The 27860-nt window shown below is 43.5% G+C and overlaps 2 protein-coding genes across 2 annotated transcripts in view; both read right to left on the bottom strand.

Annotated features, from left to right (window-relative positions):
• The window catches only part of immp2l (inner mitochondrial membrane peptidase subunit 2), a 223240-nt gene extending 198827 nt beyond the window's left edge, over window positions 1-24413 (bottom strand). Inside the window, exons 1-2 of the mRNA XM_082540168.1 lie at window positions 24325-24413; window positions 884-1025 (exon numbers count right to left, since the gene is read on the bottom strand). Coding sequence (XP_082396294.1) covers window positions 884-1018 — 135 coding nt within the window. The 5' untranslated portion in view covers window positions 1019-1025; window positions 24325-24413. The remainder of the gene's footprint in view (window positions 1-883; window positions 1026-24324) is intronic.
• Window positions 20040-24310, bottom strand: LOC309710556 (E3 SUMO-protein ligase ZBED1-like). The gene is made up of 3 exons (XM_082540141.1): window positions 22563-24310; window positions 22039-22300; window positions 20040-21691 (listed from the first exon to the last, which is right to left on the bottom strand). Exons 1-3 carry the CDS (start codon window positions 22742-22744, stop codon window positions 20288-20290), a joined length of 1848 nt encoding a protein of 615 aa, XP_082396267.1. The 5' UTR covers window positions 22745-24310; the 3' UTR covers window positions 20040-20287.
• Window positions 24414-27860: the final 3447 nt, after the last annotated feature.

Raw genomic sequence — 27860 nt, 5'->3', positions numbered from 1 at the left:
TAAAAACTCTAACGATCGTATCTTCTGTTCATTGTATTTATTTAATTCCTTGTCTTTTTATGAAAGAAACCTTACAAACACGAAATACTTTCGTGACCTTTAACCTTTAACATGCAAACTGAGGCTGTGGAGTCTCAGATGGGACTCTTGGCTTTTGGACGTCCACTCCTGGGAGGACTGGTGAATGTTTTTCCTTGGTGTGAGCGTGTGATCAGCAGCACCGGCTGATGAACCAACCTCTTAATTCCTCGCTGTATTTCGTTTTCCACACTTTCCTGCTTCTATGTTTGGCTTCATAAATAACGACAGAGTGTAAAAGTGTCAGCATTCAAACCAGATGATTTGCATCATGTTTCGATATGTAAAACATTAGAAACTTTGTTTTAAACCGCGACGAGAATAAAGCAGCGATTCTGAATCTGTCTCCCAGTAACGATCAATAACACAAAATACCATTTTGATATAACAGCGATATTAATCACAGAACAGGTCAAGCTTAAATAAAACCCAACATTTAGATTTACATTTCTTATTGGAGTCACTGAAATTTGAATTCATGCTTATTAAAACTCAAACTTTACGGCCATCAGCTGCCAAACTGGACGCTGTGCTAGGAAGAAGAGAAACGCAGAATCTGGGCTGTAAGCAGGACGTGAGCAGCTTCCAGCTAAAAAATGGTCCGGAGTGAGTTTTCAGTTAGAAACCTGCTTTCCAGGCTTCATACTTCCTAATCCTCAGCACGCTGTGACGATGCTCCGACCTCTGACCTGCTCTTTATCTGTAAAGTCAGACATCCAGAGAGTGCGGCTTCCCCTCCCGTTGACCTCTGCGAGCAGACGCTGTGAGCTTCTCCCTGATAAGCGGATGTGCTGTGATATCTCACCTGCATCGATGATCCCTCCACTCGTGCCACGTAGGCGAATCGATCGAGGAAGGTGACGGTTACGGGGACGGCGACGAAGAATCCGCTAACGAACGCTCGCAGGCAGCGTCGCCCCGCCGTGGCCTGCTGAGCCATCGCAGATCTGGACAGGGAAGAAGAACATGAGAGCGGGAAGTCGACGTTACCGCGACAACACGCAGGAAAATAAACAGCGCTCAGATTAGACTAAGTTAGATTAAACTTTATTGATCTCTGCGGGGAGGCGGGGCAATGCAGCAGTGGGAGATTAATAGAAACACACCAGAGAAAGTAGAGGTGGGAATCACCATAAATCCCACGATACGATATTATCACAATACTTAACGCACGATACGATATTATTGCAATTTTTAAAAATATTTTGCGATATTCAGATTCTGTACATAAAGGTAAACTTTATCAATATTCATTTTATCTAATATCAAAGTCTCGCACTCAGTCTTTCTCTCATTTCAGTTTTATTGTTGACAAACTGAACGGTTTGTATTACAGTCTAGTCCAACTTAACTGAATGCGAGTACGTTTGCTGATAGCAACACCATGTGATTCAGCTAATAACACGGGGATTTCATCATTTGTGAAGCCAGGCTGAAAACACTCAGCAATCTGTGCATTCACGACTGGATGTAATGCTGGTAGCTTAGCTGTAGCATTTGTAGCTGAGGGCTTCAGCTTCCGGGTAACAAGGAAATGACGTCATTCACGTAGATTACTGATTGGCAGCGCTAACTTGAAATTTTGAGTTGCTTTTCTCAAAATTTTGAGTTAATAAATCAAAATTTTGAGTTAAAATAACTCTGAATTTTGAGATAATAACTCAAAATTTCGAGTTATGGATCCTTTTTTTTTTTTTTTAGTGGCGGAAACGGGCTTCCATAACATGCTCTGAAGTCAGAGCACAGAAACCTTTTTTGTAACAAAATATCGATTTCTGCTGTCCCTGTATCGATACATTAGTAGCAAACAGAATATCACGATACTACACAGAATCGATTTTTTCCCCACCCCTAAGAGAAAGACCTGGAAGCAAAAAGGTAAATAAGGTGTGTTAAGTGAAAAGTACATGTGAAACCTTTCAGATACACTGAAATCAGTCATTGACCTGAAAATGGATGTTTTCCACATGACTGACATCACATTAGGGGAGCATGAAATTCAAGGGAAAATGGCATCAAAATTCTCAATTAACAAGAAAAAATGTGGTGAAGGTTTCATAGATCAAAAAGATTTGCAAAAACCAAAATTGTAGTTTGTGACAAAGAAAATGCAAATCAGGCAATTTAGAAAATTTTGATAAACGAAACAAGAGGGAGGTTTCCAGTCGCACAAGAGTCACTGACAAGAAGCATTCTTACAATAAGTAAAGCTGTTGTAACAATGCTTGTGCCAAGGTCATGCACATATCCAGTTATACATCCAAAACTGTCTGAAAGCATCAAGCAGAAGCACTCATGCAGATGAAACCTGCAGCAGGACTGGAAACAAACATGCAACAGGTCATAAAGATGCAAGAACAATGAGCCCCGCAGCACACAACACGGGGTAGTGCTGTTCTGCAATGTTTGATACTGATGCTTTTGTGCGCCATTAAAGTGAAAAGCACAAAGACTCGAGCTGCTGGTGGAGACAAATATTCATCTAAAATCTGCCTTAACCATTATATTTGAAACGTTATATGATATTTGGAGTCGTGTGTGTGAAACCTGATCTAAATGGTTGCTGCTTGCATTCTTTAGAAAAATGTGTTATACTTTCCAAATTAAGAGACGGCCCTGCCTGCTGCGGGTAAACCAACGACCCTGACTGACGAAAACTCGCCACAGAAAGAAGTCGAATTTCCCAGAGGAACCCACCCGAGGGATTAATAAAGTTCTATCTTATCTTATCTTATATTAAGTCGTCCTTTTGCGAGTTCTTATCGCAGGTTTGGCGACAGCGAACGCTGAAAACACATCACGCTGAGCCCGTTCCCCTCCTGACAGAGTTTTTCATCCACTCTGCTGGTGCGCTCCAGGAAGCCCAGACAGGCGTGAAATGACCGAGCAGCTGGCGGTGGCGGCGGCAGCCATGCACCGCTGCCTTCGGCTAACAGCTAACAGCCTCGCCTCCACATCGGCCGTCCTCACTCTGGAGATCTGCCACAGCTATTACCTCCACATCACAAGAATTCAGATGAAACATCATCAAAGCACACTGTACTCTGCCTCCACGCTTTCAGAGAGTGTCGGCGAGGCCGCGTGAACACATTCAGGGATTAAAAAAGCTAATCTGTTTCTCCCTCTAATTCAACGTCTCAATGCAACGTGGCAGTTTACCAGCATACTGCATGTCAATACCAGGAAGCTTTTTCAGTACTGTGAGGCGAAGAGGCGCAGGAACACTTTCCCAACATACCAGCAGACAGACTGCAGAAACCCTGTTAGTATGAAACGCTCCCAAGAAAAACTGATTTCTTGGCTCCACACAGAAGAATCCAAGTTGTAGGTGGAAGTAAACAAACTGCCATCATCTCGCTTGCAAACTTGCACTCGAGTTCCAGTTTAAGCAGTTTGCAGCAAAGAAGACAGAAAAACCTGCAGGAGATGTTTAAGGGAGACTCAGGTTCTAACAGAATCGCACTGTGGTTGCTGCAGACGGACTAACGAGCTGGCTCGTCAGGTCTGCGGACTTCCAACCTCTGGACTGCAGCTGCTGCTTTTCAGTGCTGGGCGAGCGCAGCGGTACACGAACCGATTCTCGACCTGCAGCCAGCATCCCTGCAGCTCACAGAGCCACAACATCAACCTGATCAGCAGGTCTGCAGGGACGCACAGACCAAACGGGCCAAACAGTGTGTTTGATGTTCATGTAGCTCAAGTTTAACTTTCAAGCTTTTTTTTTACAGCTTTTTCGGAGTAACCGAGTCGTGTTTGGTGGTCATGCTGCTGGGCAGCACACAGCAACAGCAATTTAGCTTCATTATATTGTAGAGAAGGGAGACGTACCTACAGCCAATACGTCCGAAACTCACAGAAAAGTCTATTAAATATTGGGGTGAAACGTCTCTTATATATGTGACGTAACTATGCAATTTATGAAAACTATGCAGCCCGTTCCATGAAGCGGTTTAAAAGGTGGCTGTTTGCTGTCACTGGGCGCTGACAGTTAACTAATCAGAGGCTAAACAGCCATCAGCAGAATAGGGCTGATAGGGTTTTACCAGCAGCGCATTGACAAAGGGAAACACGGTGGAGCAGGACGGACAACAACCCACAGGTGTATTTGGTGTTTGGACAACATTCAGGTTTAACTCGATTTCTCCCTGAGGGAAATCTGTCTGCAGCCATGGAGACAAATACTGACAGCAGGCACACTGTACAACCCGAGAAGCTCAACCGGACGATAAAATAATTACATGTACATTTATAAATTACACAATAAGGTCAGTTCTTGACTCAGGCTAAAGGACTACTGGAGCATTTGGGGAATTGCTAGCTTTATTTGTCCCCTGATAGTGAGAAACGAGCAGAGCAGCAGCTCGGCTCTCTGCAGCATCTGCCCCATGCACATCACAGAAATCATTTCACAGAAGTGCTGGAGATGGAAATGCTGTCAGTCACATCATCGTGTTCACAGCTGGGTTTGTGCTTCACAGTTAGGCAGCGACTTTTAGATCTGGTGTATTTGGGAAATGTGGAAAGAGTCAGGCTAACTTTGTCCAGTGCTGTTGGCCAACAGGGCGGCGGTGGTGCTACTGCTGGCACACAGAGGAAGAGGAGAGGGGGAAGGCATCGTAGGAGGCAGCGAGAGAGAAAGGAAGGGCAGGAGTGTAAAGGTGAGAGAAGGAACTCTGAAAGGAGGAGCGATGACTGGAAAATGGAGACGGCTGCGAGGGAGGAGGAACGACGAAGACCACGGAAAAGATTGATGGCACGCAGAGGGTTGGAGTGACAGAGCAGGAACCTGGGAAAGGAGGATGGAGGATAATCAAGAACAGGTGAGACATGATGAGAATAGCAGCGTCTAACAGTAAGAGACTGCTTGGACACTTCTCGGGCAACGTAAAGAGCAGCAACCACAGAGCTGCAGCCTCCTCACATAAAGGAGCGTCCACGGCCTCCGTGTACGTTACATCTTATTAACCACGGCGGTCTGCCTCCACCGGGCTTTGTAAGACATCAGTCACCCGCCATGTGCTGCAGGGAGGAAACTCCGGCGCCGGTGCAGAAAATCCATCCTACCATAACAATCCATCCTGACGTGAACATATTGCCATTACACGTCCATGCAGCCGGCCGCATAATTCACCCACAGAGCGAATGATCAGAGGAAGCTTCAAGGTTTCCGCTCGCTTTTACGGTCCAATCGTTTCTGCGCCGACACCTCGAAGCCACGCGGCGCTCGCATTAAAACGACCTAGTTTCCCACGGTTTCCTGTCGGCACATTTAAATGGCTGACACAGCGAGGCCCACATCAAAGTGACGGGTAAATGAAAAATGAGCTTCTCCCCTTGTTAGCTAAATGTCCACATCATAATATACAGCTCCTTTTAATAGGAAGACGCCCCCAAACTACTCTTCTTTCTGGGTTTTTAATTTTAAAAAAATGCATATTATCAATAATTCAGCGCCTTCACTGAGTTCTGCAGCTTTCCAGCAAAAGAGCGTTTAACAGTCACGAGAAGCTTATAGCTCACGGACGTGGGCACAAAACTTTTCAGCTTCATCATTTTAACAAAGTAGCACCAAAGTTTCTGTCAATTAATGCTGAAAACGTGCAAACTGTCAAAATACTTGAAACATTCGACTCTTCAGAGCACGTGCTGTGCTGTGTCTGGGAATATCGTCTTTATTTGAGACATATGAGATAGGGCTGTGCGATATGACTAAAATCTCAAATCCCGATATAAGAAGAATTCAATTCAATTCAATTCAATTTTATTTATATAGCGCCAAATCACAACAAAAGTCGCCTCAAGGCGCTTCATAGATACAGAGAAAAACCCAACAATCATATGACCCCCTATGAGCAAGCACTTTGGCGACAGTGGGAAGGAAAAACTCCCTTTTAACAGGAAGAAACCTCCGGCAGAACCAGGCTCAGGGAGGGGCGGGGCCATCTGCTGCGACCGGTTGGGGTGAGAGAAGGAAGACAGGATAAAGACATGCTGTGGAAGAGAGACAGAGGTTAATAACAGATATGATTCAATGCAGAGAGGTCTATTAATACATAGTGAGTGAGAAAGGTGACTGGAAAGGAAAAACTCAATGCATCATGGGAATCCCCCGGCAGCCTACATCTATTGCAGCATAACAAAGGGAGGATTCAGGGTCACCTGGTCCAGCCCTAACTATATGCTTTAGAAAAAAGGAAAGTTTTAAGCCTAATCTTAAAAGTAGAGATAGTGTCTGTCTCCCGAATCCAAACTGGAAGCTGGTTCCACAGAAGAGGGGCCTGAAAACTGAAGGCTCTCCCTCCCATTCTACTTTTAAATACTCTAGGAACAACAAGTAGGCCTGCAGAGCGAGAGCGGAGCGCTCTAATAGGGTGATATGGTACTACAGCTGGGCGTCGTGTACCTGGAGTCGAGTTTTTTGACCGATGCATGAAACGATACATTTTTACACATAAGTTGTAACAGCCGCCGTTGTCTTTGTGAGGATTTATTACACGGCGTGCTGCGAGGAAAAGCCTGCTCTAACGTTGAGTCTAAGGTTTATTTGGAGCACCTGACGGCTCTTTGTTGCTTCCCGTGCGTAAACCCTCTCCACGCTGTCACGTGATTCTTGCGTAGGTGGGTGAAGAGGTTTGTCGTGTTTGAGTCTGAGGTGGGGACGGCTTTCCTGAATAAATTACATCGTACAGTTTTCTGGTCCGCGTCAGACTTTTTATAACCAAACCATGTCCGTGCTACAGAGGGAGCCACTCGTTTAGGAACAAGGTCCTCGATTTGTTTGGACTGGTCTTTGTGTTTGTCATCATTTCAGTTTATTTTGAAAAATCTCAACAGAATCTTCAGCTTTATTGTGAAAGGTTTATGTGGAAAATAAACAAGCGGACGGCGGAGCCACACGCTGGGTTTACCGTGGTTGTTGCTAACGATAACGCGTAAAAACAGTCGCTTGTCCGACCTCTGAGACTGGTTTCACCCAGCAAGCGCCGGCCAACCGGCTGGGAACGCACATTTATTCATAGGAACTCGGGGCTCACAAAATCGCTAGCCCGACGTCCCGGGGCTAGCGATTTTTCCAGTCGGGCTACCAAAATCTATCTCTGCCCTGCCTGTCGGGCTATTGTAGGAAAAATATATGTCAATGCTTTTGCATTCTTTCAGAAATGTAGCTGGGTAATTATGTCATTGGCATCGGTGAGCCACTGTCAATATGTGACATATTGAAATCACGTTTGAATTTGCGCTTGTTTTTTTGCTTTCACTTTGCAATCGTGCGAACTGTGTATAGAGAGCGACAGCACTGATCTGTGAGTGATGATAATTTGTGCACCAATTCCTCTGACATCGTCTTATTAATCGTTAGCTTACTATGCAAACATGACAAGTGAAATCTCCCGCAGCTTAAACATGTGAGAGGTTGATCGCGCAGAGAATCGCTGAGCTTATGTGAGTGAGTGTGTAAAAGCATTTCAGTTCTGCTGAGCCAAATAAGACAGGTCAGGGTGAAGAAGTGACAGCCAAAGAAAAGCTTACCACAAAACGGAGAAGTTATGACAAATCAGACTATAAGGCAAAAAGAAAGTGCAGCTTTATGGTTTCATGGACAAAAGAATTTCTGTGGCTGCAATATGACGAGCTAAATAACATGATGTTCTGCCAGGTGTGTTGTGAGTTTCATTCGATTTCGGAGTCGACAAGCGCCTTTGTTACTGGGACCAGTAATTTTAAGGAAGACCCCATCAGAACCCATTAGAAATGCATTATTGCTCAGTCTGCAATATCTTTCCCAGAACAAACTCCAATTGCAAAAAACAGACTAAAAATAAACCTGAAAATCTGTTTAGAACAGCTACTATGTTGCAAAGAGTGAACTACCACTGGCACAATGTAGCAGTCTTTGCAAACTTCACAAAGCAAACGGCCTCGATCTTGGTTCCACTTGCCTCTTACCCGTGACTCCAGTGGAAATGTCAGATTCAGGCTCTGACACAGACTGATTCATGTCCTACACAGTTCTTACAAGTTCATAGAAATGTCTGTTCAATGAGAACCAAGTATTTGAGTTGATGACTGTAATTTTTATACAATGTTGTGATTTGTATTTTAACTATTTTGTGATGAATTTTTGTTTCCGTTACAATATTATACTTTAATGTATAATATTGTAACGGAAACAAAACAGGAAACAAAACATAAAAATAAATTGCTCTTTTTTATGCGGGCTACTTAAATTTATTTTGGGCTACCAAAAACTGAAGAGTGCCGGCCCGAAGGGCTACCAGGGATTTAAAAATCTTGCAGTCTGTTTGGTAGCAGCATCAGCTTGAGGCTCAGATCACAGTTTATGGTCAAGAACATCCCCTAAAGCCTCTCCACAACCTCAGCATCAGCAGCTGTGATGAGCTACTACAACCAATAATCGCGTCTTTTGATTATGACACATTTAATAAAAGGAAGGACTCTCCACACACACTGTACATTCTCACAGCTGCTTTTCATGGGTAGAAAACTCAGATAAATACAGGCCTACTAACAAAGAGCTCTTAAAACAAGCTGTCAAGTTCTCGCTTGTCTCGCCTCATTCTCAGACATTTTTCAGTAATTTATCAAAAGCAGGCGTAATAACAACACAAAAATGTAAAATCTGCATCCTGAGCCACACTTGTCAACAGTTTCAGTTCTTATTCTGAGTGAATTTGGAGAAAAAAAAAAACACCAAATCTGAAAAATATTGGCAAAATACCATTTCTCTGTCCTTTCTTTGCTGTTGGCCAACGCGACTTTTTTAGCTCCTTTTACATGAAAACTAAAGCTGAAGCTTCAAAAACAAAGATCTTGCAGCATGAAGACGTCTGGCTTAAAGAGAACGAGAGGTTTGTGGTTCCCGGGGCCCGTCTGAGGAACCCGGTGTCCACGCCGCCGTGGTGACAACTGCACTCCAGCACATTAAACTCCACCGGGGGAGCGGTCTTTATCAAGTCTGTAGGGAAGGCATTAATATTGTTGACGCGGTGACAAACGAGTTAACGCGGCACATCTCTCTGTCGCATTGGCATTCGTGGCGGTGCCCGACATGCAGAAGGAGCTCTGTAAGGAGCCGCGGCAACAGACCAGGCAGGTTATCATAAACAAACACTTATTGGGGTTATTAGACTGCAGCGGGCACGAAACAAAGGCTGCTGCTTTCAAAGAGCAACAAGAGTCAGAGAGCGATGCGCCGTGTGTGCTCGGGGACGCCTCTTTATGTCGAAAAGCAGCTTCTCAGAGATCCGTCAGGAGTTCAACAAACCCAATTCCACTAAGCGCTTCAATTTATTCAGATGAGCCCGATACACCGCTCGCTTTCAGATTCAGCGAGCGGTGAGCCCCGGAGCAGATCTGAGGTCAGCATATCAGCCGCTATCAAGCCGAGACATTGTGCTGTGCTTTTGCTCCAATTGCTAAAATTGAATTTCTGGGTCTCTGGGCTGGACTCCATCTCAGCCGGTGACTAATGTTAGCGTCCCAAAGCTTTTCCAGACCGATAAATCCACAGGGGAGGATGCAGCAAGGCAGCAGGAACGCTGATTACAGCCAGCCGCTGGGAGATTTCCCCACAAACCAGCTTCCACTTCTGCCTCCGCAGCAGTTCTGGGCTTTACAGGGGAAGCGGGAGGGGGGGCCGTGGAGAAGCTCTGACCCACAGCTAAGTATGATGGAGGTGTAGGAAAGAGAGGGCTGTGGTGCTGAGGGAGGATCCGGGTGATGAAGAAGGATGCCCGAGGCAGCCGAGATGAGTTTTAATTACTGCACACTTTGTGCTCTCTGTAAACCTGCACCCGTAACACTGTGCTGTGGGTCCCTCTGGCTCAACAGCCAATCAATGCCACCAGTGTTAGTGACATCAGTGATATTATGAGCCTGCAGGTGATGAAAGTAAATATCAACCCAACAATAAAAGAATGTCTGAGATGCAGCTAATCAGGCCGCAGGGGGACAAACCTTACGCCGGCCTGTACAGCAAAATCCATTCATTAACACAAACGCGTCAATCTGCAGAGCTGCCTCTGAAATCATCCGAGCATGAGGCCAGTGTGAGAACGATATCTCAGACATCTGTGTGCACCGTCGATTGATTTCATGCATTTCCTGCCAGTAAACTCCTTTTTTTCATTATTATTACGCGACCAAACAAACCACAAATAACAGCAGTCAGCTGCCAGAGTTCACGGCAAAGAAATGATCTGCTGTTGCTGAGGGGAAGAAAAGGAGCCGTACTGATAACATCTGTAACATCTGACATTAATGAGCCCGTCCAGCGCTTTCTATTCGATCTACATTTGGTTCCCTGAAGCTACACAGAACCTTTTTACTACACTTGTAACAGGAGAGATTTACATCCTGTACGACTTGTGGATATGGAATCATTAGACATCTCAAATATGAGTGCAGAAGTGTCCGTCCACTCGTCACAGGCATGATGTCAGGGTGATCTGAGCGGCTCTGTTTCCAGGGTTAACTGGATTAACAACCTTCAAAAGCAAGGATTGGCTTTTCCCTTTTCCCCTCGAGGATATGAAGACCAGGCGTGCCTGATGGCTTCAGATACAAAGGTGCAGAATGAGATAAAGAGAGATTATTTTGATAATCTGACTCGTGCAAAGCTGCTCTAGCAGAACCAAGAATAAAACCATGGAGTGTGTTCATCTGCACAACCAGAAGACTGAAAGAGAAACTCTTTATTCATCAAACTGTAGGATTCAGTGAGTGCTAGCTTTCCCCCTGCTTACAAACTGCCCCCAGCATGTGCATTCGATACGTTCTGATCTGTAATAAAGAGAAAGAAGAGCGCACAGTCAGCGCATGTAAAACCTCTGCTGCTTTCACATGCAGCATGCAGGGTGTCGTCTGCTCAGCAACAACAAAAACCTAAACAAACGCAGGTCACGTCATAATACGAGGATGTGGAAGAGGGCGAACCTTATCTATGGGTGTGGCAACAACTGATAACAGACGGTCAGCTGTTGCAGGTCGGCCTTGAAGATGAATAAACACAGACACACGTTTAAAGGAATATCCTTTGAGATGGAGGACATGGCTGCAGCAGGCACGGCCGCCCAGATGTGTTCTTCTGATCAGAGCTTCACAAACTGTGTCAGCTCTCCTTATCTGGACAATCAACAAGCAGCTGTGCTGTCGTTGTGGAGTCAAAGCACCCAGCACCACCCACAGACTGAGCTCACTGGGGTCCTAAAGGCTCCACTCAGACCAGCGTGGCCCTTCTGTGATGCAGGACCTCAGCAAAGAGGAGGATTCACCCCAGAAAGCCACTCTCCTCCCAGACACCTCCAGGCTGTAGTCGTTACATGAAAAGGGCCTTTCTCTCCGAGACGCTGTAATTGCAGAGCAGCTGAACAAAAGGAAAGACGTAACTTCTATAGAGACGCAAAACTCTGACATGAACGTTATCACTCTTGTGAAAGTCATGAGATGACTCACCACGTCTGGATTCACCAAAAGTTTAACCGTGTAATTTCCACTTCCATCAACGAGCCTCAAATGTCACCGTCTCAGTATCCCACCATGACGCCTTCCCATGAGTTTGTTTTTAACCATTTCTGTCTCCAACTCTTTGTCTCTTCTTCTACAGGAAAACAACAGATGCAGGAAGTCGTCCTTTAAAGTGGGGACAGACGAGAAGCTTCCTCTTCAGGAGGACGTAGAGCCCAGAGCGCCCGCAAATGTCACGGTCTGCCTGCGACCCAGCGTTCACCTCCACCTGTCCCCCAAAGGACGAGATGGACACCGAATGGATTTTCCCCTCATCATATCTCTGAGACTTCCAGCAGACATCCCATAATTACCAGCAGGGTAGTCCACAGCGACCAGACTCATCAGCCATTTCTTCCTCTGCAGACGAAGCTCTTCTTCATCTCTCCGTCTTCACGGGAAAGATGTCAGCAGACTCTCAAACAAGCGAACCTTCGTTATCCTGTAAAAACAGCGACATACTCTTCCTCATGACGACAGCTGAACACTGTAAACAGGAAGCTGCTGTGCACTCACAGCATTGTTACACTTAATTTAAGCCACGTCTGTTAATAATGCATCTGAAACTTTATTGCTTCAAGTCCTCTCAGTGCTCGACGTGGACGTGTTAAACTGTTTGCAGCCACACAGCTGAAGCTACACCGCCCAGGTCTCGATGTGAAACAGATTCACCTGGATATTGTTCATTTAACGTGTCATCATGGGAAACAGTGCGGTCTGCAGATTTGTCTTTTTTTAATCAGGTCCTTTGAAAAAGACAACATTTCATTTTGATGGTGAAACATCATGAACCAAAAAAATAAAAGCGTGCATGAATGTCCTCGTCATATTTTAATCTGATACACTTCCATGCCAACGGGTCTGTGAAACATTAGTAGGGCTGCTCGATTAATCGAATTTTAATCTCGATTACGATCTGGGCTTTCAGCGATCATTAAAAATGACTGAGCCGATTATTAGCCCCTCCCTCGTGCTTTACTCTCGCGCTGCTCCGTGTGGCAAATCGAGCGCAGCTCTCTGCATTTCGAACACGCGTCACAACAATTAAGAGCAGCGGTCTCCAACCTTTTTTGCACCACGGACCGGTTTATGCCCGACAATATTTTCACGGACCGGCCTTTAAGGTGTCGCGGATAAATACAACAAAATAAAACTAGTACCGGTACCGAAAAAAAGAAGATTTATTCATAACACACGTGAAAAGACCCAGGAAAACCGAGTTAACGATAAAAACAATAACTAAATAACGCTGGAAACCGATAAAAACCCTGAAAACTATACATTTCACACCTGAGCCTCAACTCTCGCGGCCCGGTACCAAACGACTCACGGACCGCTACCGGTCCGAGGCCCGGGGGTTGGGGACCGCTGATTAAGAGGACCTGAGGGAAGCTCGGAAAGCTCAGCAGAAGTTATTAGGAGAGGAGAGTGACTGCTGTTGGTTGAGAAGAGAGGTAACAAAAACTTCAGTGGTGTGGAAACATTTGCACTGTTATCAGTATTTGCACTGTTTTATGTTATTTTTTAAAGTCATTATTCAACACATTGTTATTGTTAAATAAATATCGTCAAATAATCGAGATCTCAATATCAGTGAAAATAATCGAGCAGCCCTAAACATTAGTATCATATGAAAGAGTCCATCCTTTGGCGATACATACACATGGAGGTCACCTGATGGTGTGTTTGAATTCAGACACATTGGAGGGTTTTCCAACATGAAGCATCTCAGTCTGATTTAGTGCTGACAACTCCAAATTCATCTGCATCATTGTCCTGCTGCCCGAGTGCTCTTGAGCTTCATGGCATGAACTGATGCGCGGACATCCTCCGTCAGGGTTTTCTGGTCGATTCATGGTTCCCTCAGTTACAGCGAGACCACCACCGTGTCTGCCGCTGCTGTGATGATCTCTCATCAGATGTGACGGGGCTCAAACACTCTTTGGGATCATCCAGATGTTTTCTGGCAGATGTGATCTTTTTGGTCAGCAGTGGTTTTCTCCTTAAACTCTCCCATGGAGCCATTTCTTCTCTTTCTTGTGGTTGAATCATGACCTCTGACGTCGTCGATGGCGAAGGTTCAGCACCGTTCCAGCGTCCTCCATGTGTAGATAACGGCTCTCACTGTGGTTCTGTGACCTTTCAGACTGATGATGTCACTGACTTTGGTTCTCAGCTGGTTCTTTAGATCGTGGCGTGATGTGCTGCTGGTGGAGATCTTTCAGCCTGCTTCACTTTATCAGACAGCTTCTGTTGTGGGGAGTTCTTCTGGTAGCAACTTTAATAACGGGGCACCGACTCTTCAAAAGAAGACGCTTTACACAGGAGGGGAATTTTCTGCTTTCAAAGTTGCACAAAAAATCAATAAACAAGTAAAACTGAAAATATTTTATAGTGTGGTAATGGTTGTAAGAGAACAGGCAGTTTAGGGGTTTATCCCCACACTGGTAGGTGATGTTCACCAAGTCCAAGCAGCTAAGATCTCAAGGAAAGGTCACCAGGAAGACAAACATCGATCTTGTGTGGACCCAGATCATCCACAGCACATCTGATGCCCATATATCCTGTAACAGACCAGACTCTGAGCTCCACAACAAAGTCTGTGACCGGCAAACACACACAAGCACCCTTATGCCCGCATTTAGAGGGCCAACTAAAAGCCCCCCCTCGACAACTTTGACATTTGCTCTGACTTTGTATGAGGTACTTATATGAAATAAGTCATCCGCCAGATAATCTCTTTAACCTTATCACTGAATATTTATTCATCTCCAGCCCGCCGAGCCTCGCCGTGCTCGCTCAGCCAAAACTAAGGTGATTACTGGACGGGTGTCAGTGTTGACTGTAAGCTGGGCGGATCCAGGCCCACTGCCCGGGACACAAATGGGATTTGTCTCTCATGCAGAACATCAGACGCGGCTTTTTAGGCAACGGCAGCAGGGAAAGCATTACAAAAATGCCTGCTTCCGCTCACCTTGGAGGACTAATGGGCAGTTTGGCCCACCAGCGATGCAGTCATTAGCTCCGGCAGCCACTCTGGAACACAAATACAGGCTGAAAGCCACTCGACAGCACAGAAATTACACCGAAATAACCTGGCCGAGGCAGCACTGCACATCTTTCTCCTTGTGGCTGCTTCACAGGCTTGTTATGAACCAAATAGCAGGTGTCAAAATGCACTTGTCAAGAGAAACGACAGCAAAAATCACAAATGACAGCACTTAGAAGAGAACAAATGAGACATCTCCTCCCGAGTGCGATATTTCGGGTGAAATGTGGGTTTCTTTCCCCAAAGCTTTCGTGAGCTGGGGGTGAAAAAAAAGTTTATCTTCCTCCCTGCTGAGGCCGTTTAGCAGCAAACACCACGGAACAGCACGACTCCTCCCACCGCCACATCACACTGCAGCAACGCAACCAGGACGCACATCTACACCACATGTCACCTACACCTGCTGCACCTGTCAGCTGACCAGAAGCTGGTGGGTGGAGTCATATTTAGCCAAGCAGTTTCTGTCATTTTCCCTCTGAAATATGAAATGCATAAATATTTGAAGTTGACTTATGTAAGCCTCCTTATTTGTATTCCTAAATGCTCACATAGAAGTGGGCGGGGCTTCTGCGTTCACAGTCAGGGTGGCCGTCTGACATGACCATATTAGGGCAATCTGCTCTCTATGACATCACACAGATTCAAGAACAGAAAAACTGGGCATTTAGAGTCTGAAGCCTGAGAGTGTGGCTCCCACAGATGACTCCTCCCACTGACCTCTCTAATGCGCAACAGGAACAACCTGCCCTGGAACAGGAAATAAAGCAGCTCCAGTGTCAGCACCAAACATCTGCTCTACTGAACACCTGCTATGATCGTTACAGTAAGACCTAGGTTTCTCTCACCCCAACCAATCACAGCAGATGGCCCCGCCCCTCCCTGAGCCTGGTTCTGCTGGAGGTTTCTTCCTGTTAAAAGGGAGTTTTTCCTTCCCACTGTTGCCAAAGTGCTCGATCATAGGGGGTCATATGATTGTTGGGTTTTTCTCCGTGTATATTATTGTAGGGTCGACCTTACAGTATAAAGCAGCTTGAGCGACTGATTAGTTCTGTATTATAACTGAATTGTTCTCGTTGCTGAAGTTAAAGCAGCATAAAACAGACTCAGCAGACTGATTAGAATCAATCAACGTTTAGTCATTTTCACTAAATGAATACAGGAAATATTCATAAATATGCACTCATTAATGCATAATTACATCTTCCAACAAACTGATTCATTCTCATAAACTGAATTCATTAAAAACACACAGCAGCTGGTGGTGGAAGCTGCCGTGTTTGTACTCCATCTTTTATATACAGTCTATGGGCTCCAACGCATGTTTCGACCTTGGACGGATTCTGAAAAATGTGCTATAAATAAATATTTTGCTCTTTTCTTGTGTGCGTGTCTCATTTTGTTATGTACTGTAGATTTATTTGTTTATGTAATAAAAAGTAATAAAAAATATCATTCAGCTGTGCGAGTCCACAACAACAATATAATCTGATATTCCTGAGGAGGGAGGACAGCAGCGCGGCTGATTACATCTGTAATATCTGACATTTAATCAAGCTGGCAGCTCAAACTGCCTTTCAGCAACATGACAGCATAACATTATCGCTACTGTGGAAATTATACTGCAGCTCAGAGTATTTCATGAAAAGAAATCTAGAGTTACTAATCAAATTCATATTACTGAAACACAACAAAAGGGTCCTTCGAACAAAGGAAGAAGCGAAAGCTGCAATTATTACCGAGCTCCACAAACTTTTAGAATCAGTTATCTTTCCACCAGTGTTTTTTTTTTGTGTGATGAATCTTTAAAATGTCAGAAACGTCCATCAAATCTGCCCCTCTGTGTTCCCAACGGAAACTCAATATTCAGCTTACAGCTAATCTAAGCAAAAAGAAAAATGAATACAAGTCCCAAACTGAACGACAGTTCTGTTAATCTACCAACTAAAATTCAGGCGGCAGCAGCTGCTAAGCTAAGCTCGATCTCTATCTGCCAGCAGAAGCGTCCCCACGGGCGTTTGAGGACGGACGACCTTAAAAATATGATCAAAGTATCGAACGCGTCAACATCTGAGGACAGACGGAGACGGTGAGGCTGGTGTGGAACAGCAAGGTCCAGGGTATAACTGAGAACAGCATCATCTTAGTCAAATGTCAGTTACTGAGTGTAAACATAACAGGATGATGGACTTAAACAGCATCAGCACTGCTGCAGCAGTGATGGAGACGAGCTGAACGAAATCAGACGCTCTCTCTCACAGAGGGCGGATCCACACACTCGATCCGCCAGATTTTCATGTCGGGTGCAGATCAGGCAAATGTGTTAACCACCACACTATGGAGCCACTGAGCAGCTATAAGAGGAAGAGCATGATATAAAGACCCAGTGTGCACCGCCTCATGCTTCCTTTAGGGGTCGCCACACTGCTTCAGCTGCCACCACCTCCTCCTACCCCAGCATCCTCGTCTGTCACTCCAACCCTCTGCACCAATCCTTCACTGCATCCATGAACCTCCTCTGAGGTCTTCCTCCTGCCTGGCAGCTCCACCTTCATCATCCTCTGCACAGATATTATCAATGAAACTGCAGCAGACCTGTGTGAATCAGACCGCTGAAGAAGTCCTGATCCACCTGCTGTAATTAGTTCAGTTTATTTCTGTCTCTGTCCACATGAATCCTGCTGCGCTCTGTTCATTAAAGGGAGGAGCAGACACTTCCTGTTTGAAACCAATATTTTTGTCTGTGACTGTTTTTGTTCTCATGTCCTTGGATGTGCTGCTACTTGCTCTCAGGATTAATGAATAAACGATGAGAGCCAAAAGACGATCAGATCATTTCTGCAGTGGACAAAAAAGGCTGCAGCAGGTTGTTCAAAGTAAAAGGACACAGATTTGTCACATTTGATTTCGTTCTGTCCTTGGAATTTGATTCTATCCAACCCTCTGATTGATTTAGTCTTCAGAAGTCTTACATTTGAATTTTCTGACTGCCTTTTAAGGCTCTGTTTCTCAAGGCTGATGTAATAGATATATTGTTCGATCAAATGACCAAATTCAAGAAAAGTTCCCAGCCTGAAGTCCGTGGACAGAGTGCTGAAACACCTCTTAACAGAAAGGTTCTGAGTTTGGTCATAAAGATTTTCAAATGATGGGAACTAGAGAGCTGCTTCAGATACGCCATTCAAACTTTTAGGCCAAAGATCTGAAAATATGACTTCAAGAATTTGCATCCATCCATTCTGAATGTAAAAATTGGAAAACTTGAATTTGCTTTAACATTTGCTGCAGTTTCATGTTTGAAGGCCTGCAGAAAGATCAGTTACAAAACTACGTGGTTGAAATTTGTAACACACGTTCCCAATAATGAGGTTTAACTACGCAAATCCCAAGAATGGCCTTAAACATATTAGAGCTTGGAAATGCAGGAGGAGATTATTGTGACATTCCAAAACATGCAGCTTCCATTTGAATTTTATTTTGTGTTTGGTAGTAACAACATGTCCAAAATGCTTTGACCTCCTGGGACCTGGCATCCTTATATGTGGACATCACATGTTGTGTTGTCTAAACCAAAATAATAAATTTTGCTCTACAAGGGCCTGATATCCACTTACGAGGATGTTATACTGCCACTGTTCTATCGAAATTTAAAACGAATGTCCTCATATGTGGATATTATTTTCATCAGAAACAAAAATCAGGTAAATCTTTGTTTTAACATTCATCAGGTCCCAATCAGCCCAGATAGCAAAGAGAAATTAAAAATACATGTCGTGAAAGAGTTTGGGTCTTAGGAGGTTAAAAAATCCAGAGTTGAAAACCACAGAGTGACGCCACAGTGGCCACAGCCATCTTTTATATACAGTCTGTGAGTGTGACTTTCAAGAACTGGTTCTGGACCACTGAGCAGATGTGGGATCTGTGAAACCACTAAGAAGATACCGACGGGCACAGGTGCAGCCATTGTGCCCGATAAACACACAACCGTGCTAAGTGATTTTCCTTGTTTAAATAACACATGAGCTTAACTGATGCAGCTGATGGTGTAAACGTGTCTTTAATAATCAGATCTGTAGACAGCTCGTCTTATCCACAGTCTGATGATACACGTCGGCACAGCTGGAAGTAGGGCGGGGCGATATGGCCTAAAATTCATATCGCGATATAATTTGAAGCATGTGCGGTAATAATATATTCTTTTCTTCTGTATAACGTATTTTCCACACTATAAGGCGCACTTAAAATCCTTTAATTTTCTCAAAAATCGAAACTCGAACCGATTTGGGCACAAATCTGTTAAAATATTTTAGTACAACTGTGGTAAGCCGCACTGCTTGATGGATTGTCAGAGCATTACGGCTGCCGTAGTGAGGAGCTTCGCGGAGTAATCTGGGTCCAAAACTCCGTCAACTTCAGGTCCCAAAGTCAAACGAACACTGAGAGTTAAAAACTGTCTAAATTCTTTCATCTTTAAGTAAATAATCAGCGTTGCTGCTTTATTAAGTTTAACATCCAGGCATCCATGAAAACAGAATTTATTAAATTTAACGGAGTTAGAAGTTAGCAGGAAGTTAGCTCGCTAGTTTCCACCTAAACATTTCATACCATGTTCTGACTGAGATTTTTGAAACTAATTAAAACGTACAGCTCTGCTACCACTTCCAACATAAATGAAGACAGAAAAATAAACAGCAGTGACGTTTGCAGGGTTACTGAAGTTGGACTACCTGGTAGCTATATGATGTTGTGCTACGTGATCGCTAGCGACACAGCTATGTTAGCATAGCATAAACACAGTGAAGCTGGAGGATGAACGCCAACTTTTTTCCACTCGATAAAAGTTAACGTGAGGGATTCTGGTGGTCAGGGACAAATGCAATCGCATAGCAGGATGCTGTACACGGGCCAAACTTCAGTCAGGAGAACAACTGAGATTATTCATCCACAATACGAGGTTAGTCATTAATATACTGCAACAACATGGGAATAGAGCAGCTGTGAGAGGATTCAACATTAATGAATCAATGTTACGGAAGTGGAGGAAGCGCAGTTTTTGGCTTTCCCCATATTTCAACAGTGCTTCATGTCTTTGCTATGACTGTCGCCCGCCATAATTTGCAGATGATAATGGTTGTAGCCACTGCGATGCTTTCGACCAAAACAGGCGCAGCTTGATGACATCATCAACATGCACTATCCCGATAGAGCGATATAGTCAAAATCTCTATCGTATATCGTTTATATCGCCCACCTCTAGCTGGAAGTTCAGCTCTTTAAGGACACTTAAGGACACGTGCTGACATACAACTAGGGCTGCCACAAACGATTATTTTGATAGTCGACTAGTCACCGATTATTCTTGCGATTAGTCAACTAATCAGATCATGCATCCATTGGACGTAAAACGTACAGATTATTGCAGCAGCATGCATCTGCTCTTATACAACTATCATTAGCTTACAGCTTTAAGTGTTTAAGGTATGTGAAACTAAAAATAAAGACAAGATGATAGTTTATTAAACTTTTAATGAAATTTCAAGTTTGAAGCCACCCGAAAACAAATATAACAAAATAGCATTTTGTGCTCAGTCCTCACAACTATATTGAACTTTGGGACTATATAGTCAGTATAGCAATCTACACGAGATTATTGTTCATAGCCAGGAAAGTTAGCTTTTCTACATGTTCTGCAGAAAGGCTTGCTCTCTTTTGAGAGCAGATGTTCCCTGCTGTGGAGAAGATCCGCTCCGATGGGGTGGCGGTTGCAGGAATGCACAGAAAAGATTTAGCTAGCTTTGATAGTGTGGGGAAACGTCCCTCATTTTCGCTCCACCATTTAAGAGGATCATCCTTTTTAGAAACTGTGGCTTCTTTAAAGTACAGCTGAACTTCACTTCTCACAACTTGGACATCTTGGTCCTCCTTAGATGCTTCTTCCTCATTGTCACCCTGACTGTCTGTGTCAGACTCAAGGAGGTTGTCCAGAGCAGTCTTTTCAGTTCTACCTGAACCATTGGCTGTCTGCACTTTTGCATGCTCATGTGTCCCAGCATTTGCTTCTTTGACAGCAAGCACTTCAACAGTCCCCTGCACTCTGATGACATCTTCAGGAGCCAAAAACGTCAACTTTCTGTATCTGGGGTCCAAGGCAGCTGCGAGAATAACAGGGTTTTCTTTGTCTGCTGAGAAAGTACATATACTCCCCCATCTCTGTGTTATGCCTTTTTCTGCACTGGCAATGAAAGATTTTCCTGAGCTCGTCTCCAGTTGGCTTTGGTGTACAGCCCGTGTCAGCCCTTTGACCACCTGTCGAAGACCTGAAACCGTTGTGTACTTCTGTCCACTAAGGTAAACAGTAGCAGTCTCAAAAGGTGCCAAACCTTGCTTCAGTTCTTCAAGCAGCACCCACTGCTCTGGCTTCAAGTCGAAGTAGTGTTTCCCCCTTGGCGTTACCTCGGGATCTGAAAGAGTGGCAGTGAGAGGCCAGCGCTGTTCGAGGAGTCTTTCTATCATGTGGAATGTACTATTCCATCTTGTACTGACATCTTGGATCAGTGTATTTTTCTTCACATTCATTTGCTCCTGTTTCATTTTTAGTCTTGTACTAGCCAGCTCGCTTCTCTTAAAGTGCTCCACTAGCTGCCTAGCAGCACCTAGTGCTCTGCTGATGGTGGTTTCTTTGAGAGCAGTATTGACTATGAGCTGGAGTGTGTGCCCAGCACAGCGGATAGAGGCCCATCCATGTTTTTCTTCAAGCAGTCGCATTGCTGCCACCATATTGGAACCACTGTCATGTACTACTGCTTTTATTTTGGCAGGCAAGATGTCAAACTTTGTTAGCACCTCTTCCATCCATGTCATTATATTGGCACCAGTATGCCTCTCCTCAAGAGGCATGGTATCAAGGATGAAGCTCTTCATCTTCCAATCTTCACTCAGGAAATGGCAAGACACACCAAGGTAGGCCTCTGTTGCACGACTGGTCCAGACATCAGCAGTCAGGGTGAAGAAACCTTTGACACCACCAAGGGTCTGCTTTACCTAAAGATATGAGATGATTTGGAACAATAGTAAGCATTAGGGAAATATATTACAGTATATTTTTTAATTATTAATAATGCTTGTCAGTTTATGCATTAAGATTTGAATTTACCAACTGAATAATTCAGTTACATCAAATACACTTACGTATGTTAAACAATAAACATTCAACATATCAGTAAAAAAAAAAAACAACAACTTTCCATTACATGCTTTAACCAAGATTAATTTATTGGTTCCTCAGTCAGCAAGCTCTATATTATTTCATCATGAAATGTATTAAATTCTAATACAAATTGCTATTTTGTGTTTGTGGTGTGAGAGAGTGGAGAGAAAGAGAGACCAACCTTCTCAAAGGTAGCATCATATTTCTTTTCCATCAATTTGGTGAAGTGGGATCGGCCTGGTAGGTAGTTATCATGGTAATATGGGTTGAACTGCTTGATCATCTCTTTGAAACCTTGATCATCAACCATAGACAGGGGTCTCATGTCCGTCACCAACATGTTCAAGATTGATTCAGTCAGGACATCTGCTTGCCGAGGTGTACATGTTGTTGGCTTGGTGACAAAGTCGTCCATTGAAGACGAACGTATTTTTTTAGCAGTCCTGTAATGTTAACAGCTATTAATATAAGCAATAACAAGTAGTGCTCTCAGCGTTAATCTCGTCAATACGATGTTAACGCGGCAAATCCCCGTTAGCGCGAAAACGCGGTGCGAGGGCTGCATGGCACTGACTAACGGGGATTTGCCGCGTTAATGCGGTTATGGCGTTAACATCATACTAACGAGATTAACGCTGACAGCACAAATAATTAGCAGCTTGCTGTTTATAATAATGTTAGCAGCTAACTAGCCAATTAGCTTACCGAGACGACTGTACCACTTCGTCGTCGGATGCCACGACGTGCTTCCTTTTTAGATGCTCGTGCATCGCCGTTGTACTGCCATGGAAGGCAAGTTCCATTTTGCAGATTTTGCATTGGACCTTCTTTTCTTTTGTTTGGTCAAAATGCTCCCAGACTTTCGAGTTCCTTTGCCGAGTAGCCATGATAACGGAGACTGCTGCTTCTTCTTCTTCTTCTTCATCTTTGGCGTTTAACGGTATCCTTGTAGGTGCATTTCCGCCATCTTCTGTTTCAGTCCGTTATTACACTCTTAAAATCCTACTGTTATTCCTGCACCTTTCAGGATTTTACGGCATTCAAACGATGTGTCGACTATTAAATTAGGCGTCGACGATTTTGATAGTCGACGTAATCGTGACTAGTCGACTAATCGTGGCAGCCCTACATACAACAGTCTTTCTGCTGGTAAACACTGTCGTATGCAGAGATGGGCATGTAGGGCTGTAGAAACTTGTTTCTACAGCGAAAAATTAAACTTCAAATCTGAGCGAGCAGCGAGCACGCTGCCACGGGAATGTGACATTCACAGAGAAACCCCCGGATCCTCCCACTGACATGACCGCCGTGGACAAACCTCCACCCGCCACACTAATGCTAAACAGGTGACAATAGATTTAAGAGCTGCTGAGTCTTTGATTTGATTTATTTTCTGCTGTGTTTTACTTGCATCTATGTGAAAGAGTGTAAACACAAAACATGATTTTATTTTATATGCTGGAATATGCAGAAAATAGCTTTAAATGTTAAACACATTTCTTCTTGCATATAATTTAATTTTTGCTTGATGCAATGTGAATAAAGTTAAAAGATTAAAACTAATGAAAAGTTTTAAAAAGAGATTTTTCCATTTTACTACATTTTATATGATGGATTATGCAGAAAATAGTTTTAAATGTTAAACACATTTCTTCTTGCATATAATTTAATTTTTGCTTGATGCAATGTGAATAAAGTTAAAAGATTAAAACTAATGAAACAAGTTTTAAAAAGAGATTTTTCCATTTTACTACATTTTATATGATGGATTATGCAGAAAAAACAGAACTGGGCTAGAGGGCTATAACTTTATTACGTATTCAGGTTGTGTATCATGTTTTTAAAAAGTAACTAATTACCTTTGAAAATAAGTAATCAGTAAAGTAATGGGATTACTTTCTTGGAGAGCTAATCAGTTATTAGTAACTAATTACAATTTTCAAGTAACTTGAGCAGCACTGGTCTATGTGGCCTGAGACAGGCTTATTGTGTTGCCTAAGTATCCCAGAGATGTCCTTTACAGCTGGCTCTCTGCTAAGCTGCCTGTTTTATGTGGCAACATCAGTTCTTCCCTTGAGTTTGGAGCTTTACATGACACGAGTCAGTTTATTAAAGTCAAACACGATGAAGCACAAGGAGCAAAGCACACTTCTTCAGCATTTTTCACAAAAACCCATCAACTATCTTCGATAACAGTCCACCTTAACAACACTCATCCTCACACCATCTCTTCCGTCCACCTTTAGGCTCCCTGTCAATGCTGTTGACCTGTGTGTGCTAACAGCTAGCTGGAGCTGCTGCTAGCCGTCCTGCTAACTTTTCAGACTGTGTTAGGGTCACAGACAAACGTGGGTGACCTCACAGAGGCAGAGACACGCGGGGAGCGGAGCTCCCACCAACTGAACACCGTTTAAAGCACGAGCGCAGCGGCGATACAGGCTCAGAAGCTAAAAGCTAACACACCTACCAGTAACGTGAGTTCTGGCTTCCGGTTGTCCTGTCACCACGTGTCGGCCCCCCGGTCCTAAAGCCTGTCCGTACCGCTCTCGTTTTCTGATGTACGGAAGCCCTTTAGGTCAATTTTGGACAACGAGAATAGTAAAATTAAAGGATAAAAGCACAGTTGTTTTATGCTTTGTTACTATTTGATTATTTTTATTTGTCACAGTTTTAACTTTCAAATCCAACGAAAATCAGTCAATTCTTTTCTTTTTAAATAAAATGAGAAAAATACATGTTTCAGATTTTCTCATTTTATTCATTCATTTTGGTATCACGTAAAGTTTTGACCTACAAAATGTGCTGGCTTCAGAGACTACAAATATTAAGCTAATAATCCCGAGTGTTACATAATAATTGATTTTAAAACATATTTATAAAATGTATTTATCTACAAAATTTGATTTACAAAATGTTTCCCCTTTCTACCTCCTCATTTTGATTTTTGTGCCTTAATCTCAGATTTGTGAGCCTCAAACCTTTCAAACTTTTGAATAACTGAATGTTAAGTTTTAGTTTCATCTCTGAAACATGAACTTACAAAGCCACAGCTTTTACCTCCCACTTTGTTGTTTTGTGCTGTGATGGGACGCTCGGTTCTTCCTCTAATCCCTGCTGTGTTTTTTGGACTTTGCTTTATTTGATAAAGGGTTGTTCTCTGTTGCTTCAGCTCTTTTTCCACAGTCTGCATCTTCCTGTGTTTCATGACACAAACAGTGACTTTCTAAGATTTTTACTTTTATCTCATAGTTAGATTTGTAAAAATACGTTTGAGCTTTTATTGGAAAGCTGTGGATAATTTCTTAATCACCTTGACTTCCAACCAAATTTGATAATTTAAAATCATCTGGGGTTTTTGGCTCAATCAGACTAATGGCCTTTAAAGCTGAGTGCCACAGACAGAGGGAGGAATATTAACAGATGGACTAACATACTGCTGGTTTGGGTCTCATCAGAGAAATAATGAGTGTTTCCAGCCATATTCTTCAGAAATCAATCTCAGAGGCTCGAGGACACCCCAGACTGCTAGATTAGATAGACTCTTAATTTGACACAACAGCCTTTGCATTTACATTTTAGTCATGTTGCCATTTCTGCAGACGTTCAGGCTGTTAATGGACACTTTCAGGACAGCCTGCTGTGGGAAATGAATGCGAGAGCTCACACTTACAGAGCAGAACAGTGTCTCCCTGAGGAAATGATCACTGATGACTCACATCAGCTGCAAAGAAAACCACTCAGAGGGATGCTGTTCATCTTGTCTGTTAGTCACCCAAGTGTCACTCAGTGCTCGGCATCAGTTCTTTTTGTTTTTTTAATACATATATGTCAATGACAGATGTAGGTACACTTGATTAAAAGCTCTGAATCGTGAGGCAAAACACACAAAGGCTCAAAAAGTCAGAGTACAGCCTGGTGTGTCCCTCACATCCACGTTAATCCATAAGCACGCACACTCTGACCTCTGCGAGTCGCGTAGTCGTATCCAAAAGTTACCTCGAGTCTTCATGAAACAATATTTCATTGACACAAGCAATAAGGAAGAAAGAGTATATACTCTTCATCTTCATGATTCTGCATATTTGTCACACCTACATGTTTCAGATCATCAAACAAATTTTTAGATTACACAAAGATAATCAGAGTAAACACACAATCCGGTTTTTAGATGACGAGTTCGTTTATTAAGGCATCAAACTATCCAAACCTGCCGGCCCTCTTTGTTAAATCATGAATTAACTGTGACTGAGCCCAGTTTCACTGCCACAGCAAAGCTGATCACTGTGGCACCTGCTGACTCACAAACCTCTTAAACAGAAGCTGTCTGACAAAGTGAAACAGGCCGAAAGATCTCAACCAGCAGCACATCACGATCACGCCACGATATAAAGAACCAGCTGAGGAACAACATCGGTGACATCATCAGTCTGAAAAGTCACAGAGGCATTTCTAAGGCTTGTGAGAGTCGTTATCCACACCTTCACAAGAGTGACCAGCCAACCAAACTTACTCCACGAGCACATCATAAAATACATCAGTTCTGTCCTGTGACTTAGTCAATGACAGCTCTTTAAAACGAGGCTCTAAGGTGAGGTCTTCTCACGTCGTTAAATCCTCTGTAAGTCTCGTCCTCACCTCCTTTCCTGGTTCGGGCGAGGATAAGAGGACAGGAGGTCGGGATGTGAAATTTGAGATTGCTTTTGAAGCGCTGATGAGATTTGCGGTCGCCACCTTCTTAGACTTTTGGAGGCAGAAGTGTTCGTACTGGACGAGATGGTGAAGTTTGAAGCTATCCCCACACTATAAATGGTCCAAACCTGTCTGTCTCTGCTGCTGGGCTCACTGCTGGAGCTTCAACTGGACAGTAGAGGACAGATTAGAGGAACGGAAGTGTTGGGCAGTTAATATTGGTGTAACTTTGGTCACCGCTAACAGGTTTGTGGCTAAAGTAAAATTTTCTGCCATAGAAGAGAGCGGTTTAAAGCAGCGGTCCCCAACCTCCGGGCCTCCGACCGGTACCGGGCCGCGAGAGTTGAGGCTCAGGTGTGAAATGTTTGGTTTTCAAGGTTTTTATCGGTTTTCAGCGTTATTTTGTTATCGTTTTTATCGTTAACTTGGTTTTCCTGGGTCTTTTCACGTGTGTTATGAATGAAGTAAGGAAGGAAAATACAAAGCTGCTGCCCGCTCAGGTCGCACAGATGCTTGTGTTTTATTAAATTTAAGAGTTTATTATTCAGCAGAATAACTCACGTGTCTCTGGAGGAGAGCTGATTATACCTCAGAAAAGCAGAAAGAGTTTTAAAAGACTCGAGTTTTAAAAGACTTGGCTTCGTCAAACAGGCTGCTGATGGACAACTGAGCGGTCTCAGCTGAGCGCGCAGCAGTCGGGATCAAATGCAGCACGAGTACAATCACCTCCTGCCTGAGAAAAGAAGAGCAGCCGAGGAATTAGACATGAAGGAAGCAGGCCCGCTTCAAATGAGGAAGTACTCGTACCAATCAGAGTTTTAAAGCAGCCATAGCTCTTTTATGATGAGGGCCTGAATTCTCCTTCAGGGCTTAATTAAAAGTGGAATGTAGAAGCCATTATCACACCGAGTGGCTGGTCCTTAAACCACCATTTCCACGTCTCCACAGTGTTTTAAAGAGGAACCACAGATGAGAGGTTATAATATTACAGAGGAGCAGTCACAGGGCACAGTTTGGTTAAAGGCTCGATGCAATAATCGAATAATAATCATTTATTTTGTGTTGCTTTTCAAAGTTGCCTCACGTAGGCTGTTACAACAAAAGAGAGTTATAAATTAAAATATATAAAGCAGCAAAAATAGGATAATAATAATGTTTTCATAGAAGATGAAAAGTCATGAAAGTTGTTTTATGAGCTCTGAGTTTGAATCAGTGATTTGTTGATTCCTGATCGACATGTTCAGTGTTTGATGGCTCCAAGCTGTCGCTCTGTAGTCTTTATTCCACTTTGTTTGACATGAACTTTGGACTTTG

This window comes from Aulonocara stuartgranti (genome assembly GCF_965226115.1).
Source record: "Aulonocara stuartgranti genome assembly, chromosome: 7".
NCBI lineage: Eukaryota > Metazoa > Chordata > Actinopteri > Cichliformes > Cichlidae > Aulonocara > Aulonocara stuartgranti.
Note: the sequence above shows the minus strand (reverse complement) of the source record. Positions and strands in the feature narration are given on the sequence as shown.